This window comes from Hippoglossus hippoglossus, chromosome 16 (assembly GCF_009819705.1).
Source record: "Hippoglossus hippoglossus isolate fHipHip1 chromosome 16, fHipHip1.pri, whole genome shotgun sequence".
NCBI lineage: Eukaryota > Metazoa > Chordata > Actinopteri > Pleuronectiformes > Pleuronectidae > Hippoglossus > Hippoglossus hippoglossus.
In genome coordinates this window covers 7,723,812-7,744,816 of record NC_047166.1, presented here as the reverse complement: position 1 = coordinate 7,744,816, position 21,005 = coordinate 7,723,812, and the positions used below count along the sequence as shown (strand labels likewise).

At 46.1% G+C, this 21,005-nt stretch overlaps 1 protein-coding gene across 7 annotated transcripts in view; it reads right to left on the bottom strand.

Moving 5' to 3' along the window:
* Nucleotides 1-21,005, bottom strand: part of cadm4 (cell adhesion molecule 4) — a 146,848-nt gene that overhangs the window by 18,465 nt on the left and 107,378 nt on the right. For 4 of the 7 annotated variants that reach the window (XM_034612012.1, XM_034612010.1, XM_034612015.1 and 1 more), the window contains exons 1-4: nt 18,703-20,424; nt 11,291-11,437; nt 4,863-5,150; nt 1,726-1,887 (exon numbers count right to left, since the gene is read on the bottom strand). In XM_034612012.1, the coding sequence (XP_034467903.1) occupies nt 1,726-1,887; nt 4,863-5,150; nt 11,291-11,437; nt 18,703-18,790 (685 nt within the window). In that variant the 5' untranslated portion in view covers nt 18,791-20,424. Of the gene's footprint in view, nt 1-1,725; nt 1,888-4,862; nt 5,151-11,290; nt 11,438-16,885; nt 17,045-18,702; nt 20,425-21,005 lie in introns of those variants that run through there. The other 3 variants (XM_034612011.1, XM_034612014.1, XM_034612016.1) reach the window with 2 other exon arrangements.

Below are 21,005 nucleotides of genomic sequence, written 5' to 3'. Positions count from 1 at the left end.
CGAGGGAAGATAAATTAGAAGCATCTGTACGAGTGAGAGAGAAAACAGGAAAAGCACAATAGACAACAAAATGAATCGGAATGATTAAAATTGAGCGGCGATCATAGGAATGAAAAATAGTAATCAAGATACAGGAAATCAGAGACAACAAGAGAGGGAACAATAAGGAGGAACAAGTGAAAAGTGATTGAGTGGCAGGAGGTAGGGTCTTTAACATCTGTTTCCAAGGCAACCAGCCGACAATCCAATGGCTGAGACACCTGTTATCATAAGCAGCCCACTGCTCGAGCAGCTGCCGTACTGCTCTTACTTCAGCAGCAGAGCGATGGGAAGCCAAATCCTTACTGACAGTTGGTCATTACTGCCAGCTCTCCGGCTGGAGCAACCACCAGCGCCCAGACTGACAGGACTGTTGAATATTACACATTATTATCCATCAACAGCCATTAATGTACATGTGATGAATGAATTGTACCAGAAGTAGTTTATGAAAATATCTACACAAGGTTGTGGAATGTTTGAGTCTTCAAAATTATTGATGTTTAATCAGATAAGAACTGATAACTGTCTGCGATACTGATATGAGAGCGCTACTGGAGTAATTGGATACTGGCTGACTTGTTGGATATCGTCACCGTAAAATAGGACCAAAACAATTATACTATGCACTTTTCATGGAATATAACAGTTGTAATATATCCTCTGAAATCTGGTCCCTGTAGTGGCAGTTGACGTGCTTCTGATATTACTTTGTTTTTCTGTTTTAAATGAAAGATTTTCAAACACATTCACACACATAAACAGCATTATTAGATACTAATCCTGCTGAATTATAAGCAGATGACAGTTGTTCTTTCTCACATTAAAAAACAAAAGACAGAAGTGACAAAACTGCAGTGATAGCAGCAAACTTGTTTGATAGGATTAGGAGCCAACAAAATGGATTTATATTTAACAGATTTATTGTGAGTTTCAGACTTTTCAAAAAAATATTGAAACTATAGCTGTGCAACGTTTTAACCATTATCCCACTGAACCTTTCACAGATTTGGGAAAATATTGAGAATTCAGGTTAAAATGAAAACACGGCTCGAGCTGGACTTTTTGCCCTGAGTAAAATATTAGGCTTTGGCCAATTATAAATTTATGTCTGTCACTGTATTTTTACTCTTTGCTTTCACCTCCCACGATTGCAGAGAAGTATGTGCAGAGATTTCAGAACTAAAGTGTGCAAATAAGACAGCAAAGATCAATCAATCCCAGAGCAGAACTGGGATCATCGCACATACTAATATGACTCAGGCTTTATCAGCTGATGACGGTTTGCTCCTTAAACCACAGGCCAAGACCCCAAACTGGCCACAGGCCTGTTTCTACCCGCTCGCTGCATGACAAGATTTGTATGTATTAGGTTTTAATGAGAGCAGGTCTCCTGCAGGGCAGCTCTGGATACCACTCTGTTAGAATCCTGGACTGTGTATAAATGAGTTTCTTTTAAAAATAAGATATCCACTATTTGAAAAATGAGGCTGCTTCAAATTGATGGCTGACATTAAAGTGAAACACTATAATGAACAGCATAGCAACTCAAGTGACTCAGCAGATGGAATAATCTGTGTTTTTGAAGGGTTTGGTATTGAACAATATGTTATTCAACTTGTTTCTAAGATGGGTTGATAGGCTCTTGGATAGAAAATGGAAACACACACATATAGAAAGACTTACAATTCACATCCAGACGGTAGTGGCGAATCCTCCTCTGTCCACCCAGCGCCGGGTGGAAAGCCTCGCAGCTCAGAGCCGCCCCGTTGTCTTTCCTTTCTACGGGGATCCGGATGGTGCTGGACACGCTGAACGTCTTCCCGTTGTCCTGCTGGGATACCACACCTGGAGAGAGACGGGGAGAACAGAGGGGATGAGATGATGGAGAGGAGAGCAGACAGGTGGGGCAGCAGGGAAACAAGTTAGCAGCCAAAACATGCCCGCTCCTCTTTTTTTCCCCCGCTGACACATCACACCCATGGAGAGAGGGGGAGATAGACTTTGAGAGGAGAACATGGAGCGGGATTGAAGAAGTGAGCAGAGAGAGGAAGATGAAGTTAGTGAATGATGAACGAGATTCTCAGAAGAGCAGCAGGTACCTGTGGAGGGGAGGATGAGTGGTGAGAGAGAGAGAGAGAGAGAGAGAGAGAGAGAGTAAGTGAAAGCAATTTGCATCTACATTTCATGGCAATTATTAAAAGCTGAACATCAACTAAATGTGTGTGTGTGTGTGTGTGTGTGTGTGTGTGTGTGTGTGTGTGTGTGTGTGTGTGTGTGTGTGTGTGTGTGTGTATTAAAGGAAAACTGCAACAAAGGGATGGAGGAGAGAGAGAAGGATAAAAGAGAGAATATGCATAACTGAATTGAGATTTTAACTGAGCCAGACAGAGAGAGAGAGGGAGAGAGAGAGAGAGAGAGAGAGAGAGAGAGAGAGAGAGGGAGAGGCGTCAAAGGGTGAGAGACGAAAGCGAAGGACTCAGACGAAAAGAGAGGGCAGCAAAATGGACATGATGGCGAGACGAGGCGAGACATGAAAGAGGATGATCAGGGTGCCATGGCAGACACGGAGAGGAATCAAGATGGCAGAAGAGAGGAGGAGGAGAGACAGAAGGAGGGCGGAGGAACAACAGGGACGAACTAACGGGGCTCGACGCGGTCACGTACTGGGGGAGTTTGTGCCCGTTGAGGCAGAATACAACAATGTTACTTATATCGCGCTGAGTTTTCAATTATTGCCTGCGATCAAATGAAAGTAAGCTCCAATCGAAGCGTGAGAGAGGACAGCGTGGATGCAGATGAGCGGGAGCAGCGGGAAAGATAGTGTCTTAATTAAAGAGTGCTCCCCCATATCTGCCGGGATCTGCTGCTAACCTTTAGTGTCACAGTTCATTTAGCTCAGGGCAAAAAGAGAGGAGAGGAAGAGGGGAGGAGAGGAGAGGAGAGGAGAAGAGAGGAGATGAGAGGAGGAAAGATTAGAAGAAAGGAGAGGAGGGAAGGGGAGACCAATGAAGAGGAGAGGAGACCAAGAGACAGGAGGGGAGACGAGTGAAAAAGAGAGGAGACTAACGAAGAGGAGAGAAGAGGAGACAAGTGAAAAAGAGAGGAGAGGAGACAAGTGATGAGGAGAGAAGACGAGTGAAGAGGAGAGAAGACGAGTGAAGAGGAGAGACAAGACAAGAGGAGAGGAAAACCGAGAGGAAACAGGAAAGGAGTAAGGAAACAGGGAGAAAGACAAAAGTTCAAGCTCTGTCTGCCTCTTTGACTGTTAAATCCACCAATAACCTTGCGGAGGGATATCACATCTCTGTCCCCAGTGAAGTTCAAAGAAAAAAGGAGGGCAGAATGAAAGGAGAAGGCAGATTAAAGAGGAAACAGAGAGAGGGGAGACAGAATGGAGGTGACAGGTTCGTTCTGATCTAGAAAAGGGGCAAAGAGACTGGATGAAAGAGACGTTGAGTGTCAGACGAAAATAGAAACTAAGAGAGACGACGCTTGACATGAAGTCTGAGAGGGCAAAACGTTGCAAAATCTCCCCGAAAGAAAACCACATTATTCCCTCTGGTCTGTGTGAGTTATAGGTGAAGGCATCAAGCATGAATGAATGCGTAACAATATTTATTAAAAAGCAGAGATAAATTCAAATTAAAATAAGAGCCATGAGCCTTAGCGAGAGACTCTTTGCATAACTTTTCTTTTATTCTTTTGTTTGTGCTCAGTCAACCGAGTTTTTGAGGAAATTCAACCAAACACACAAACTCTGATTTCGCGGCTGAGGTTAAATAGACTGAAGGCAGCGGAAAAGATAAGTCCCACGAGTCAAATTCACCTTGAACTGTGAAACGCCGAGGGAGACAGCATTGTAAAGACGGACGGCTCAGGGTAACAGACTGATGGATGGTTCACAGATGTATCAGAAGAGAAGAGAGAGATAGACAAAAAAAGTGTTTTTAATACGAAAGAGAGGCAGAGCGAGAAAAGCAGAACATCTGGAGTGTGTGTGTTTGTGCTTTCATTTCATTTTCATTTCAATGGTGCGCTCGCCGGATTATGTGCGAGACCAAGCTTATTTGAATTTTATTTCCAAGAGAGCATAAGGATATATATCTTCTATCTAATAATTCCAGAAATCTCGGTCTGTCTGTGGCTCGCATATCTCGTGAACCGTTCATCTTATCGGCTCCACACTTGTGTAAACTTTGAATAAAGGGAAAGTGACGTTGTGTCCTCACGACAACAGCATTGTCACGACGACCGTTTCCCCCCTATTCAGGGTTTGGTCACTTTGACCACGAGCTTCACTGAACTTTGAATGAACAGGTGAGCCGCTCTTTGTGCAGCAGTGGTGCAGCTTCAGGGTTCTGTGGACTGAGTTTAATTTACTGCAGGTCACTTTTACAGTTTTAGAAAGAAAACTGCAACCAGCATCACCACGGGCCAAACAAACAGGCAGGTTTAGAACAGACACTAGTAGACATAAAGGAGGAAATATGTACTGTTGTTGTAGCGAAAATAGTTTGACTAAAGGATTTGTACTTGCTTGTGAGGATAAAAGGAAGGGGGGGGGGGGGGGGGGGGGAGAAGGAAAGCACCCCAGGGCTTCCAAAACCTTCCTCCTCTGCCTCCATTTAACCATCCATCAGAACCTGCTCCCATTAAGTGATCCATCTGCCATTCACTTCATCAACCCATCAATCACCCATCCATCCATCATTCTTCTATTCAGCACCTCACCTACCCTCTATCCCTTCATTAATTTGGTTTCGTTTATCGTAATCATCCAACCATCCATCAGTCCATCTGTCAGCCAAATCCTGATATACCTGGTATCTCCCGGCCGTTGCGGATCCAGCGCAGGGAGGCGGCCGGCTTGCTGCGCGGCGTCATGCAGGTGAGCTCCACCTCTCCGCCCTCCACGGCCTCCTGCTTCACGTCCACCGTGGGCGTCTCCGGCGGCACCGACACGGACAGCGTGGCCACCTGGTGGTGCGTGGCGTCCGTGTAGAGCTGGCAGAAGTAGCCGCCCTCGTCGAGCACGCTGACGTTGGTCAACGTGATGCGCACCAGCCGCGGCGTGAAGAGCACCATCTGGAAGCGGTCGTCCTTCAGCGCTGGGGGAGGATGATGGGGAGGCACAGGGTTGGGGTTGTCGAGGGAGACGGGAGTAGGGAGATGATGGAGGGAGGTAGAAGAAGGAACAAGGAGAAGGAAGGTGAGCTGATTAGTTCACTGATGGAAAAATCATCATTATCATACGTGAGGGACTAAATTGAAACAGCTGCTAAACACTGTTTTCATGTCAAAACAAGAATAAAGTTACAAACAAAGGGAAAAACAGCAGGAAAAATATTTTCACTCTGGGTCAGTGTGATTGATTCATTTGTTTATTCTTTCAAATGCTTTACAGACAGACACGGAGCACTGAGAGTTGTTTTTGTTTTAGCTTTGGTTGCTTTAAATGCTCCCCCCCCCACCCATCCCCTTCAAACACACACACACACACACACATAAACACACACATAGACACAAACACACACACATGGATCTCAGACAGCCAAAGTGATATTTTTAAAGAGCTTGTTTCAAGATGTTTAACTGGCAGGCCTTTGCTTGGCTTTTATTGGGAATTTGTTTGTAGATGAGAGGCACCTCAGGGAGCTGGTTTGTACTTCACTCGCACATTTTCCACAAAGCTGGGCTATCAACTTCCTTTCTTTACTTAACTTCATTAACTTGTTATGGTATCTGATATCACGTCTCTTTCTGAAGGGTTTGGTATTTTCCGATCAATCTAGTCGTAGATAATCTTCTCTACTACAAACATACTTTTCTGCAGAGGAAGACACCTTGTTAATATTGAATGCCTGTTTTGTTGGATTTGCTGCCACAATAACCAGCTTTATAAAACCCAGAGACAGAAACGCTCTAATTGGCCCGGTCCTCTTTCCAACCAGGGCAGCAGCAGCAATCAATGAGCCAAAAAACATCTTTGATCGGAACCTGGATAGTGCAAAACCAGCACCACTTGAGGGAAAATAGCATTTTAGACCTGTAGATATAGGTACACTGATGTTGCCACTTGCAGGCCAAGAAAGTGACAGTTGCTGCAATTGCTAGCACTTTTATTGCAGATAAGGGCCCAAGTTATATACTGGAGGAGTCCAGGATTCTAGGTTGGCAAGTGTTCGGGTTGTGGCTCTGCATAGTGAACGGCATCGGTCAGGAATGGTTGCAGGTATTTCAAATCAAGAACAATACTTGTTGATTAATATTTAGAATAAATCCTTTTTATGTGAAAATACAGAATATTTACCAGTAACTGAGAAGTACATTAAACAGCAGGAGAAGCAACGGCAGCTTTAATTGAATGCTTTGACATTCTCAGCACTGGAATCACTTATTTCTTTGCCTCCAGATAGTTTCGCTCTGAATTAGCGGCGCAGTTAAGTTCTACCACGGGCTGGAGCGAGAGCAGCGTTTTCACCACCTTGTAATTTGTGATGTCACTCCCACGGACAGCTCTGCGGAGGAGGGAAAATAAATAAAAATTGCAAAACATGGGAGAAATAGTGGCTGTGACAGCACCCGGGACGATTTTCTGGTCTGGAATTGATAGCGCTGCTGAATCTAAAGCTCGGTTTGATACGAAAAGTTCAGAGAGAGTTTGCAAAGTCAGTCTCGATGGAGCCGCTCCGGGCTGTACATTGATACAACATAACAGATGTCGTAGTTCTTTCATTTCCAGCTTTGAGGGAGAATGTTGCTCATTTTCCAAAGCACTGATTGGACCATCCTAAACTAGAATTTACTCATTTATTCTCTTTCTAACTGCCTGCTTTATTCCTCTGTAAGCCCTTTTCCAATTAGTGTCTGGCATTTTATTGTTCATCTTATTATGTTTTAATCATCATTGTTTTACTTGTTGTGAAGCACTCGCTAACTAAAAAATGTCATGCAAATAAAGCTCTTTGCACAACCAGAAATTATTTTAGGAAAGCTATTAAAGCGAGTGTTGCTGCCCTGTGACTCAAAGAGAGACGGGGTAAATACTACAATCAGACACAGGGTAAACACTGGGAACAAAACAAGAAGTAGAAACACATCAGCTTTCATTCTGCTGCTCATCCTCATGCCGGAGGAGACAGAAAGAAAAAGACGGTGACAGGGAGCATTGGAGAACATGCAACAATTTTCCTTTTGTTGCCGAAGAAAGAGTGGACTCAATAGTGAGAAAAATGCTGATAATAACAAATAACGCTAATAAAAGCCTGTGGGTGACAGTGGCTCGATGCCCATAGATTCCCATAAATACCTTTGAGACTCACTTTGTATTGACTTGACTGTGAAACCTCTCCCTCGCTCTCCCGTCTCTATTTTACTCCGTCCCTCTCCTCACTCCTTTGTGTTGGCTTTGGCTCAGGGAGGGAACAGTAGACACTTCCCTGATGTAACACCCGGCCATCTCGCAGGATAATTCATCACAACACAGACACTACAGTATAGATATTGGCTTTGTGAGTGTGTGTGTGTGTGTGTGTGCATGTGTGAGTGTGCAGGAGAAATAGACTAATATAGCTACATAATGCGGCAGGCGGGGGGGGAAAAAAATGATATAGATAGAGATAGAAATCCACAGGAGACTGAGCGAGCGGCCCAGAGCAATGGAGTTAGTCCACTGCTCCTGCAAGTACACCGCACTAATCTCCCTGTACCCCACCCCCAGAATTACCCCCTCCACCGGACGGAAGCTAAAGCATTGTTAGAGAGCTATTCCCCACAGATAGGTAAATCTTTTTTCCCCACTCTCTGCACTAAATGGCATCGAAATGTCAGACTTCTGTTCATGTCCAAGTTCACCTTTATTGTCCCGTCTCATTTGCATGCCGGGGAGCGCTGGCAATGGCGGAGAGAGCGAGAGAGAGAGAGATATGGACCACTGAGGAGAAATGGTCCATTTGGTTAGTTCCACAGCTCTATTATAGCTATCAGTCCCCGCAATCTCATAAAACACACCCCTGACTGGTTGCTCGCTTGCAAAACAGGCAGTCTAATTCGCAGCATTTACAGCCGCGACCCTATTTGGGCAGTTAGCGCGGAATGGCTCGGCACAGAAAGGCCTTAGTCTGTGAGCCTAATGTCTGGGCGGCAGATGGGCAATAGGCAGAAATGGAAAGGCCCTACAGCGAGAGATGGAGCACACGTGGAGGTAGAGAGAGCGAGATGTACTCTACGCTCCCGGGAAATGTACCCAACAAGGCTTTTTGGTGTTTACGGGAGGGAGATTAGTTATGGAAAAACATCTATACTTTATTCCATGCCTAACCTTTTGGATTATTTCCCTGGGCCGTCTCTCTCTCCAACACCTGGTGCTCCCATTCTTCGTTCCCCCTGGTGCTGTGTCTTTCTCGACCCTCCGCAATTTCGTCTCATTCTCCCCCCAATCTATTCTTCATTTCTCTCTTTCATTCTCGTCCCCCATCTCTCCTCCTCGCCCTGATTAGGCTTCATCGCGCTTTCCCGAAAGGGTGCGAGTCCTCGTCTCGTGGGCAAGCGGACGTGGCGGCGCCGTTTAAATACTTAATGGATCTTACCGGCGGTGCTGATGTGATAGAACCGGGGAGGGAATTTGAAAGTACGGTTTCCCAAAACAGCGACCTGAAGCCCCCAATTAGGGCCACTCCGTGAGCGAGGCGACTAACAAGTGAAGTAAACGTGTGTGGAACAAAAGCATTTGAAAGTTGTATCAGTGAACAGTGAGAGCAGCTCTTTTGTCTGCAGTTGTTTTGTCAAATCTTGGCACGCTGCCCCTCAGTGACTGCTACCTTGACAGGGCCTGTCCCCAAGGAGAGCGGAGGAGTCGTGATTGTTGAATCAGAGATTAAATGTGAAATTGTGCAAAATTGTGCAAAATTTCACATACAAAAATATCTCTACGCTACAAAAACACAAAAAATACTCTTATTTATATTTTTGCATTTATTTTCTGTATTTAAAAGTGCATATTCCAGTCTGTTCAAGCAGTTTGAGCATAGTTTACCTTCACTCAGCCCAATGATTTTAAAGTATGCCCTAAAAATTCCTTTAAACAAAATGAAGTGGAGGTTTGACTGCAAGGTCAGAAAACCTCCGGCTGTGGCAGTCATTCATTTTCAGCCCTTTCTTTAAACACAGTCGTGTAGCTGAGGGAAAATTGCACACTAGCATTTGATGTAATTTCACTTTACATAGTTGAAATGTGCGAAACAGGCACTTGAACAGTGCAGCTGAGGCGTTCTCCATCGTCCACAAGCTCACAGCCGTGACACAAATAAGGAGTTTAACTTTGCCTGTGCACTTTAACTGAATGAACGACAGCTCTAAACTGTCATCTGAGCCACAGCAGCACACTAAGTTTACATCAATGTAATGTGAGTATCCCATATGCTACCTTGGCGATTATCGACATTCAGCGAGAGCAGCGTGGGTGCAGTGAGCTCAAGCTGGGGAAATGAACACCTGTCGCACAATGACAAAAGCAGAACAATGTTTTTTCCGAATCATAACCAGTCAAAAACTATAGGGGCTGAGCGGTTCAGTCAAGTGAGAGGATCACATTTGGGATGTAGATGTTAAAAGACACGACGGAGGAGTTTGCACGGTGCCAAGATTCCTGAATGAAAGCTGAGCGTGTGCTCTTTCAAGGGGATTTGGGTTTTCCAACTGGCTGCTCAGCCGATACCTGTTAGAGAAGATTTCTATGTTGGATGGCAGCAGACTGTGTTGGGTTATGATTTTGGAATAAAAACCGCTGTGCAGTGGAGCACAATTACCATACAGAATGTGCCAAAACATCCAACACATGTGTGCAGGTTTGTGCTATTTAACCAAGTGAACAACACAAACCTACGTACAGCTGATTTCTTAGTTGATTGGATTTGTAAAATTTGTGCCAGTTTGCGATGGTCAGTGAATTTTTTTGGGGGGGGTGGCTGTGTCCCAGGAGGTAGAGGGGGTCGTTAGCTGAACAGAGGGTCGGTAGTTCGATCACCCCCCCCCCCATTTTGCGAGGCAGAACGTTAAGTGTTCATTCTGCTGCAGAGATCACGTGATCTCACATCGACAACAGCTCTTATCACCACAAACTCTCTCGTCATCTTTGGTGGTGTCTTTTTTTGTCCTGACATATTTGTTTTCTTTTTGTTTATGTTTTGTCAGAAGCGTCATCAACACACCCATTCGCTCGCAGGGAATCCGGCGGGGGATCTCCTGCTGTGAGCTCAAGAACTTACTTACCTCCCTGGATGTGTGACGTCAGTTTTGTGCAAACCCCCAAAGTATCTGGATCTAGTGGATTGAAATGTGGTTTCAGGGGGGGCGGGGGTGTAGGCTTTTTTCAGCTGCTGGATGGTATCAAACAGAGCATAAAACCTGTAAATTCCCGACAGCTGAAAACCTTAATGTGGCTTTAAGGCTTGAATTAATTCAAGGGGACTGTTGGGCATTGGCAGAGGTATGCACTCCACTTCTAGTTATGAATATATTCAACTCACCCTCTTGCCCTCAAGTCTAAACTGTAACAAACCACTGTTTTACTGTTTAAGCAGGAGCTGACATCTTAAATAGTTTATCACAGATTACGCAGAGAATAAATAACTATTGCAACACCACGAAACATAAGACCAAATTTAGCCTCAATTAAGCCGCCCCACATTAATTTCAAAGGTATGTTAAACATCCTTGATCATTCTTCTATTGCTGAGAGTTTTTTCCAGTAGCACAGATTTAGAAAAGATCTGGCTAACTTGGCAACTTTTGCTCTTAATTAGTTAAGAGACAACATGTAGTGTTTGCCCACCTCCAGGCCCTCAATGAAATCTGCCTTCATTATCATAATGGTTACAATGATAATTATCCATAATGCCGCCTTTAAAGAAAAGCATGTGATTGCCAAGGCCGCGCTCTAATGAGAAGCAGCAAAAAGCTGTGATCTCATCACTGGGGTTAACAGTGGATTATGCAGAGAGCTTCAAACTAGGCTTTTAAAACAGTTAAAGCAGTCGCACTGTTAGGGCAAAGAGTAAAACCATCCCCTAAATTAACTCTGCCGTTATCTGACTTTTTAATGTGGAATCGCTTCAAAGGCAAAGCGAGGACATTTGCAGTAAGAAGAATATAAAGCGTGAGCGTCGGCTGTTTTCTGGACGGCTTCAAATGTCAACGGAGGGCCCGTGTTTAGACTCAGATAGATTAAGTTGTGCTCTCAGATACCCACCTCGCGTGCCGTTGAAGAAGAGAGTCTGCCGGCGGGGATTCTGGATGACCACGATTGATCCATCGTAGTTTTGCAGACGGCAGGAGATCTGGGCCGTACCTCCCTCCAAGACTGTAACATTCTCCGCCTGCACCGCCTGACAATGAGCTGCAGGTGAGAGAGCGAGAGAGAGAGAGAGAGAGAGAGAGAGAGAGAGAGAGAGAGAGAGAGAGAGAGAGAGAGAGAGAGATGGATGTTAATAAAGTGATATGGACGACAGGGAGAAGTGACAAACAGGAGGAAGAGATGCTGAGAAAAAGAAATCTCAGATATGCACCTGACATGAGATAGAACCTCTCAAAATAAAGTACTGAAAGCATCCTTCATTTACTCCCTATTCATCATGCAACCACAACAAGAGAGAGGGGGGGAGGAGGAGACGGAGCGATAAGGAGGTTGAGAGTGAGAGACTCAAGTAAAAGAGGGTCCTCCATGAACAATGTGTTCTTGAGATAATAGTAAGAATAATTACAATTATTGGCATTCATCGTTTTACATGCACGACACACACACACACACACACACACACACACACACACACACACACACACACACACACACACACACACACACACACACACACACACACACACAGCCCAACATTGCCTCTGGCTAGTCTGAATGCATCAACACACACATTTCAATACATGATGCCTTATTAAATCTCTAAGTGGCGGCTGGTCTTGAATTTAGACACACACCGGCACAAACGCATAAATAAACAACATGAGACACACATTCACACACTCACACAAGGGCAAACAAATACCACACAACCTGGACAGCGGCCCCGCCACCACTTGGTCTATATTAATAGTTTAAAGAGCAGTTTTATCAATGCTTCTTATTACAGGTTTGTGCAATGTGGCAACTTCGGTTCCTGCGGATGAATAAACCCATTCACACAATCACCTTCCATGTGCTCCAACAAGCAACTAGCTCACAAACGAAGATGCAGATGCATGCAGAAATATGCCTGCATACAGAGTTACAGGCGCGGGAACTTTGGCACATTATCTTTCCAACAAACTCGTCTGGCCCTCAAACCCAATATTTTTAGACAAGCGGGCTGGGACGCAGCAGGGAGCATCTTTGATGTTGCTCATCCAGCCCAAGCCCAAGAGTGAGTAATGAGGAGGTTGATTAAGCAGTTGATGGAAGCGGCCCTATAGTGTTTATGGGTCAGACTGTTGACACGGCTCGGCTGAGTCAAACCTCCCACTGAGCACAATGGACACCGAGCTCCACCGTATGAATATAAATGATTTGCGGAGCAATTAGTCATATGGCGAAAGCAAGGAGTGGAATGTGATTGCCTTGAAGAGAGTAGCAGCTTGCTGGGCTCCCCAAACTAGTATTTAACAATTTGCATCCCTATTTGCATTTCCTCTCTCCCTGGCAAAGTGTCGGCCATTGGGAGGATTTAGAGAGAAAAAAAATGACATCAATATTGACACATGATAATGGAGCAGGCAATGAGTGCCGATAAAGATGGCGAGGCTATATGTGAATAAATATATAACTAACTGCTGGGTATCGCAGAGTCTCTGAGCTCAGAAAAAAACACCTTCAGAAGGCAGAAAATGTTGTGAGACAAACAGATGGTGGCTGCCATAGCAGGAGTTGCTGACTTGACGGCTTTGGGCCAAAATAAATGTCTTTATCTGCAACCGAGCATGTCACCAGATTATAGTGCGTGTGCGTGTATGTGTGTGTGTGCGTGTGCGTGTGCGTGCACATGTACAATAGCTGGGCACTGGATGTGCATATGCCAGGGTTGGCATATTGCAATTAAGCTACTTTGACATCATCTGATCCCGCCAACTTCATCCAAATTTAATTCTACCCTCGATTTTAATCTCTTTTAATGAAATACTCAAAGCCTACATATTCATCACACCAGGGGAAACAGAAAGACACTGTGGATATTGAACTGAAGGCAGAAAGCAACCAAGATGGGATTAAGACAAAAGGGGACTCAAATACTCTGTGGAACTGAGAAAAAAATCTTGACAATTACCACTAATTGCAGTCATTATTGCTTCCATTCTCTGCATCAATATTGTGATTCATATCGGGGGCCATCAGGGCATGCCACCGCCATCCCAATTATTTTTCTAATGGCTGTTATTACTCATCACCGTGGCAACCGGGCAAGGCCGCCATTGTTTTAAACGGAGTTAATTGTAACTGTTCTGCTGTGCATCCTGACAAAGTCATGGCAACATCTGTGTGTGTGTGATTAGTGACCCATCGGCCACATCCCAGAGGAAGTGGCCTTCGAGGGAGAGAGCGCGAGCGACTCCATTCAGGGGAAGTGGTCAAAAGTTTGTTCCTGGGAAGAACGACTTCGCCGTCCGTTTGCACAAACACTTCCACAGACAGCTGTCCCCCCTTTGAGGAAAATTAGCTGCAGAGGCGTCGTGGTGAAAGGGCAAAGAAAAGCAACAGAGAAAAATAAAAATAAAGAAATTGCTCGCAAGCGGGACGACTGGCATCCGCTGTCGCCTGCTGAGAGACGCCACCAAGAAACACCTGCTGGCTGCGGGTGGATGATCAATCTGGGCGAAGGGAACAGCGATAGCAGGGAGTTAGGAAGTGATGGTTTGGGTATAATAATGCAGCTGGCGGGGGCTGGACGAAATATGACGCATATTCTTCTACTCCCGCTCATAACACAGCTGGGTACGGCACTTTAGTCTGGCTGTGGGTTTTATAGGCTGCTGTTCACATCAAGGCCGTGAGCCTCTGATCACCAGCTCGGTACAGAGCAGTGAGGGGGGCTGAGAGGGAGGGGGAGGAAATCAACCCGTGACAGAGGTATTAATCTGGGGCCCATTAAAATCTGCGGCCATAATAAAATACTCCACAAACGCGGAATTATATTAAGAGAGAATGCTGAGAGCAATCGATACCGTGGTAGTGCCCTGACAGTTATGATCAGAAGATAAATAAAACAGGAGGGGGCAACGAAAACAACCACTTCCCTCTTCAACCAAGTGGGGGCAGTATTTCATAGCAGTGAATTGGTGGCTCCTTCTTGAGACCCGGCTCGCAGCTACCTCCCCCTGTCAGGCCCCCTGGACAAAAAAAAAAAGGAGCCTTTATTTACTGTGCCAATAGAGATCCAAGAAGGGCAATCATTTCAAAAATACATAAACAAATAAATTAGTAATCGGCGTGCAAATTCATAAGACAAGGCTGCTCAGGGGGCCCGTCCTAATGGTCCCACAATGGGGATGACTTATAATCGAGGGAGGCGGGAGGCAATGAAGGGAGGAAGTTAAAAGAGGGTGGGTTTGGGAGGCAGCCAGGTGGACCGCTGGCTCACCCTTGGTCACGGTAAATTCTAGGAAGTGCCTCGGCGGTGCAGGGTTAGCGGGCTGAATTACCGCCACGCTGCGCCTGCCTCCCCGAGCGAAGAGGGGAAGCGGCGGAATAAAGACGAGCCACATAAGAGATGAGCTGTCTCCATTTGCCCCCAAACAAGCCCCCTTGTATCCTTGAAGCCGTACCATCACTGTCCCCCGATTCATTATCTCTCATTATCTTTCAGTTGGACGCGGGCCAGGAGCTTATGTTTGCTTTTGCACGCCGGCCACGGTTTGTACAAGGGGATCGATGCCGGGGACTACAATGCACAAGCCCTTATGTTATTGCTGCTTTAATTGGAACAATAACAAGAGCTCATATACTGTAGCTTCCACTCTTCTGGGGTCATCCACCGGCAACTTCTCCATCTCCTCCCATCTGGGTGTACAAATTTCCCACTATCCCCCCCCCCGGAGCCTGCGAGACGGGCCGTTTTCAATGCTATGTATGCAAATGAAGTGTGTGTTTGTGTGTGAGCGTGCGTGTGTGTGTGTGTGTGTGTGCACTGTCTCGCTCCAGGTTAATCACACTTTTGCAGTGTGCCGACTCTATGAAATAGCTGACATTGAGGTTCTTCTCCTCTATACCTCCCCGTGCAGACCCACAACTCCCCTCCCCCCCCCAATGCATTACCTCTCACCCCACACTTTTTTTTTTCTCTTCCCGGTCTAAAATTATCACTCCATCTCTCTCCGGGAGCCAGAACACTGCCAATCAAATCCAGTGCAAAGAAAAAAAAATGTGCTCCCTCTATAAATAATACATAATCCTTTACAAATCTCGCTCTCGTCTCTCTCATTACCTTCGTTCTGTCACTTTCTCCTGTCCTCCTTTTCTTCCCTCTCTTCCTTCCCTCTCAACTCAGGATCCTCTTTTTTCCCGCAGCCTTTGTGTAATCTCATTCTCGCCATCTCCCTCTTTCTCTTCTTATTCAAACCCACAGTCCCTCCATCCCTCTCCACCCCACCTTCCGTCTGATCTCATCCTCGATGCCTCCTCCTTTCATCGGCCCCCTCTCCTTTTTTCCCTCCCTCTCTTTGCTCTTATCTTTTATTGCATCGTTCATCATGCATCTTCCTCATCAGAGACGTCCTAAAGATCCCCTCTCCTCTCCTCTTCTCTCAGAGGCCTCAGGAGAACTGTTACATCTCTCCGTCTCTCCCTCCTGTTAGCTGCCCTCTCCTCACTCCTGTCCTTCCATCTTTTCCTTTCTTCCCCCCCCCCCCCCTCCCTTGCAACAGCTTCCTTCCAAGCCGCAATACGCTTTCATTCCTTCTGCAATCTCATTCTTCCTCTTTTTTTGTGACTCAGTGGGAATCTTTTCCTGCCTCTCTGCCGGTTCTATCTCCACACTCTCCTTCGCTAAACGTGATTTGTTCTGCAGCTCAAGTCTGCGGCATAATCACGCTGTTTTTATAGTGCGCCGGCAGAGTGGAAGAGAGGGAGCTAGGGAGACACAGGGAAAAAAGTGAGAGGGGAGAATGAGAAAAAGAGGACAAAACAAACGAGCGGAGTGGAGGACTGAGAATCTCCCAGTTTTTTTCCCGTCCCTCTTTCATCTTCTTCTCTACTTTCGCTTCTTTTAATTGCCTGTCATATAGTTCAGCCCACTTTCTATCCCTCTCTTTCTCTCTCTCTCTCTCTCTCTCTCTCTCTCTCTCTCTCTGTCCGTCTCTCTCAATCTCTCTCTCTCTTTGGCAGGAACTTCCAACCATCTCTCATCCAACTCCCTCCCTCTCTCTCTCTCCATCACCCACTGCTGTATACTGTGAGCACAGCTAATCAGCAAAATCAGCATAAAAAAACATTTCTTCTCACTCTCGACCTCTCATTAGAAACATTTATTTTTGTATATTTACATATTTCACATCCTGTTTTTAACTTGCTGACTTTGCTCCCCACTCACGCCGTCTCCATCCTCCGCATAAGAGTCTGTTGTCTTCTTCCTCCCATCACCTCCTCCATTCTTTCCCTCCCCTCCTGTCCGCTCTCTTGCATCTCTCATTTTGACCTTCGTATCTTTTATGTCTCTCCAGCCCATCGGCGTATTTCAATCACCTCGTCCCTCTCTTGCCCCATCCCCTCTTTTTATTTTCTCCCTGTGCTGCACTGCATCTCCCTGAGCGCTCCCCTCTCCTCTTTCTTGTCCACCCATCCTATTACTCTTTCTGCTCTCTTACTCACCTCTTCTTACCCTTCGCCAGCCCCCATCTCACTCGCTCTTTTCCTTCTTTTCTCTTTTTTCCTGTCCGTGGTCTCTGACAGCCAAAGCTGGTTAGCTCTATCTACTGTGCAGCGTGTTATGGCCCGGGTCTGTCACAGCCTCAACAACCCTGCGACAATGGCCACCACACACAACCCAACAGCGGTTTAAAGGAAATTTACAGGGCTATTACGCAACGGCTACCACACTGGAGATTCACCACAGCCAAAAGCACTGGTCTTAAAACCCCCTTCAAAATCCACCACATGGCAGCCGTCCCTCTGGTGTGTATCTGCCGCTGTGCACACAACGACAAGTGTGTGAGACGCTGACAAATGTGTGAGGGGAAATATAAATGCATGCATTAGAATCAAGTGTGTGTTTTTGTGAAATGGTGTTAAACGTGCACAAGAGAGAGTGTGTGTGCACGTTCAAGGCCCATGCAACACAAAACTGCCCAACTGGCATGAATTACATAACAACACTCAGTGCCCAGTCACAAACCCATTTGTTCTCTGCATCCCCCTATCCCTTAATGTCACCCCCATCCCGCGTCCCCCCCCCACAACATCCGACAAAACACAATGTCCTTCTGTTGATCTAATATGCAAAAAAGGAAAACAGAGGAAAACACAACAGCACTGAATTGAGATTTTGGCTGACACAGAGGAGAAGGTACTGTGCGCAGTGGTACTACGCTTGTTTACCAATGAGCAGCAGGGAAATAACATCTCCCTGCATTAGATACATAATAATAACGACAGGAGGTATTAATAGCAACTAGCAAGTCTGCCAGTGATCCCGCTCCACTTCATGCATGACTTTTTTGTCAACATCTCCGGTGACTGTCTTTCAAATCTCGACCTTGTGCAGCTCTTTTGCAGACCTTGTCTCTCGTTTAATCTTTGTACCGCCCTCCTGCAACTCAGCCTTTCTTGCACACACACAGTTGTTGTTCTCCGTCTCGCTGTGTCTCCCCCTCTTCGGCTGCCTACCTCTCTCAGTACTAGTTCCTATCTGGTTCAGTCCTCTCTCTCTCTCTCTCTCTCTCTCTCTCTCTCTCTCTCTCTATGCAGCATATTGGTCTCTCACTCTGCTCTTTTCCCACACGTTCCCTTTCCATTCAGCAACCTCTCCATTTGACTCACTATATCTCTCCCACTCTGGGGTCCAACTTTTTATTAGGCTCTTCAGAAAACCGAGAAAAAGAAAAAAAAGGCTTCAGCCAGTCCTATCTATCTTTTCTTTCTTTCTCTCTTTCCAGTGGAGACGGTTTCCCTTTAAGTCCTTTGGTCCGACCGTCTCTTCTCTTCCTCTGCTTGGCTCCTCATTCCCCGGTCTTTTCACCTCCTGGGTATAAACTCCAGTGTTCATATTCTTCCTATTCTTAATCTTAATTACCCATTCTAACGTAATTACCGGCATTTTGAGCAATTCATCTGAAACTCTCATTTCACGATTCCTCTCTTTGTCGCTCGCTGGCCACTGCATTGAATCTCTCCATGGATCAGTTTACATCAATTAGTACCATATTCACAATTGTGACTCTTTTTTTTTCTATAATAGAAGCATCACACTGCAGGGTTCAGGGGGCAAATCTGCAGGGAATTTAAACAAGAAGAACAACACTAAATTGCCACATCCATGGATACAAGTTGAAATTAGTGTGTGCATGTGAACATTATCTGCTTGTGATCTGACTTTCCCTGTAGAAGCAGTAGTATTACACGCCTCATTTCGTCTCTGTCTCATTTATTCTATATGCATGTGTATGAGCGTTCATGTGTGCATGACTTACGAGTGATACAGAGCAGGATCAGGACCAGGCAGCGCAGGGCCAGAGAGACGGGAGCAGGGAGGAGGTCAGAGCTTCGGACAGGCTCCATTGTGTATTGAGAAGCTCTATGCTTATGTGTGAACGTGTGTGTGTGGATGTGCGCGTTAGATCAATGGTTCCACTGTGACCCTGCCTGCACCGCTATAGATAAACGAGTCCACCCACGCTCACACTCACATGCTATGCAATTCGTTTTCTGCAAAGCTGCGGGCACGTGCGCACGCCAAACGCTTTACTTCAGTGCAATCAGACAGAAGTTGTTGTTTGAGGACAACACTTTATGAAAGGACTCTTACGCGCTGCACTGCATCACAGCACATGCAAACAAACCGCTTCAGCCAAGGCTTGCACGCTGGATTGCTCACCGAGCTGCCGATTAGCACACAGAAATTAGCTCAGGCAAAAAGTTAGACTCTTGACTTTGGCACCTTGTTTAGAAAGAACTTACGACACGGCGCGGCGTCTTTAATCTATACGGCGCCGGAGTTTTGCAGCTACAAAGCAGCGCGGCAGCTCAGTCCCGTCGAAGCAAAATGCCAGGGAGGCAAACACTGCAAGGCGAGATATTTTCTACCTCGGCGCTGTGAGCCTCAGAGGAACAAAGCCAGAGACCTCGGGATCAATAAACCAGAAAAGCCAATACAAAGTTTAACCAAAGCATACCTGCAATTCTATGTCCTCTAACAGTGAGGGTTTTCAATTATGGCAGCCATGTAATTAACAAAATGAGGGACAAGTTAATTAGCCGATCACCCACAGTGTTTAAATCAGTTCCCAGCTCCAGGTGACGTCACAGTCAGCCTCACAAAGTAACCACAACATATAGACTGCTTGTCTCCTGCAGGTCAAACCGCACTGCTCAAAGGCACAGGAGCGATCAATTAAACTATATTTCCGTCAGATACAGGCTGGGAAACAGACTTATCAAGCAAGGCAAGTTTAAATCTACTGATGTCGACTGAAACGCTAACTTTTGAAATCCAGCTACCTACATTGCCGTGCCCTTGAGGACGGCGGAATCTAGGGCAACGATGTTCATCTTCAACAGATTGTATTTTAATGAGACCAAGCGAGGTTTCCAGCACTTCTCACACCGACACACAGCCAGGTGGAAGTCAATGTGCCTTTGCGCTATGACCAAACGGGGCAGGCCTCGGGAGAGACGGAGACACCATCTCACTGCAACTCATCTGCAGATAGCTGAGGTTAAATAAAATCCATTGAGCCTAAGTGCCGCCGCTCTATAGAGACACAGAGTGGAAGCGCTTGCTCTGTGTAGAGTAACCAACGTGAAAAGGTCTGAGCACGCTGCAGCGATGCGCATCAGTTTTCTGATATTACACTTTTTGCTCGGCTATTTTACCCCAGAGACGTGAACATTATCCTCACAAGGTATCCGTCATTATTCGCTCGAATGCCAGAACTCTTTCGATATGCTATCATGTATACACTGCAGCGTAAATGGACGGTGATTTCACATGGTAATTTTAGACTCTTCAGAATAATCACAGGCTATCAGACAGAATAATCGTGCAGCATCGACCTGCCTAACGCTTCCTTTCCAACATGCTCCACTGGGCGCAAATCGGCGCCTGGTTTTAACTGCAGACACACACTCAGCGATACACACTGATCCAAGAGCCTGCTACGTTTAAGGTTCCTGCTGATTGTCGGGACCTAATGCGTCGTCCGCCTCTTAGAGTGAATCTCTGGTGGGTCTGCGTGCGCGAGTACACGTGTTACATGTGTGCGCTGTAAGGCCGAGATAAAGTGTGACGGGCCACACCTCACACCTCACGGAGCGCTATCTGATGGAATAAAGCGCGGGTGTCATCCTTAGATTACTACACACTGCCCGCTCTCACTCTCTGTGCCACTGCAGAAACAATGAGCTCCAGCGGCGACGGCCCTGACACTTCTGGCAGAGCCGAAAGCAGATCAAGCCCAATCTTCCCCACGGCTCTGACTTCACCCGTCAACTGGCTGACGCTGAGAAAATTACTCTGTGTTGGTGTGCACCAGCCGCTCGGGTCTGGCAGGTCGGGGGCCTGGCAGCAGACAGACGGAAAACAAAGTGTTTTTCTTTTTTCTTGTACACGTTCGAACTGATCTCCTCAAATTGTGTTAAGTTTATCCGCTCTGCCTTCTTTGTCTCTCTCTCCTCCTCCTCTTTCAATCCTCCAGTCAATCCACAGCAGTTAGTTAGTTCCCAACAAATTTGTCGTCCTCTTGCTCCACGTCTTTCCTGTTGATCTATGAAAATT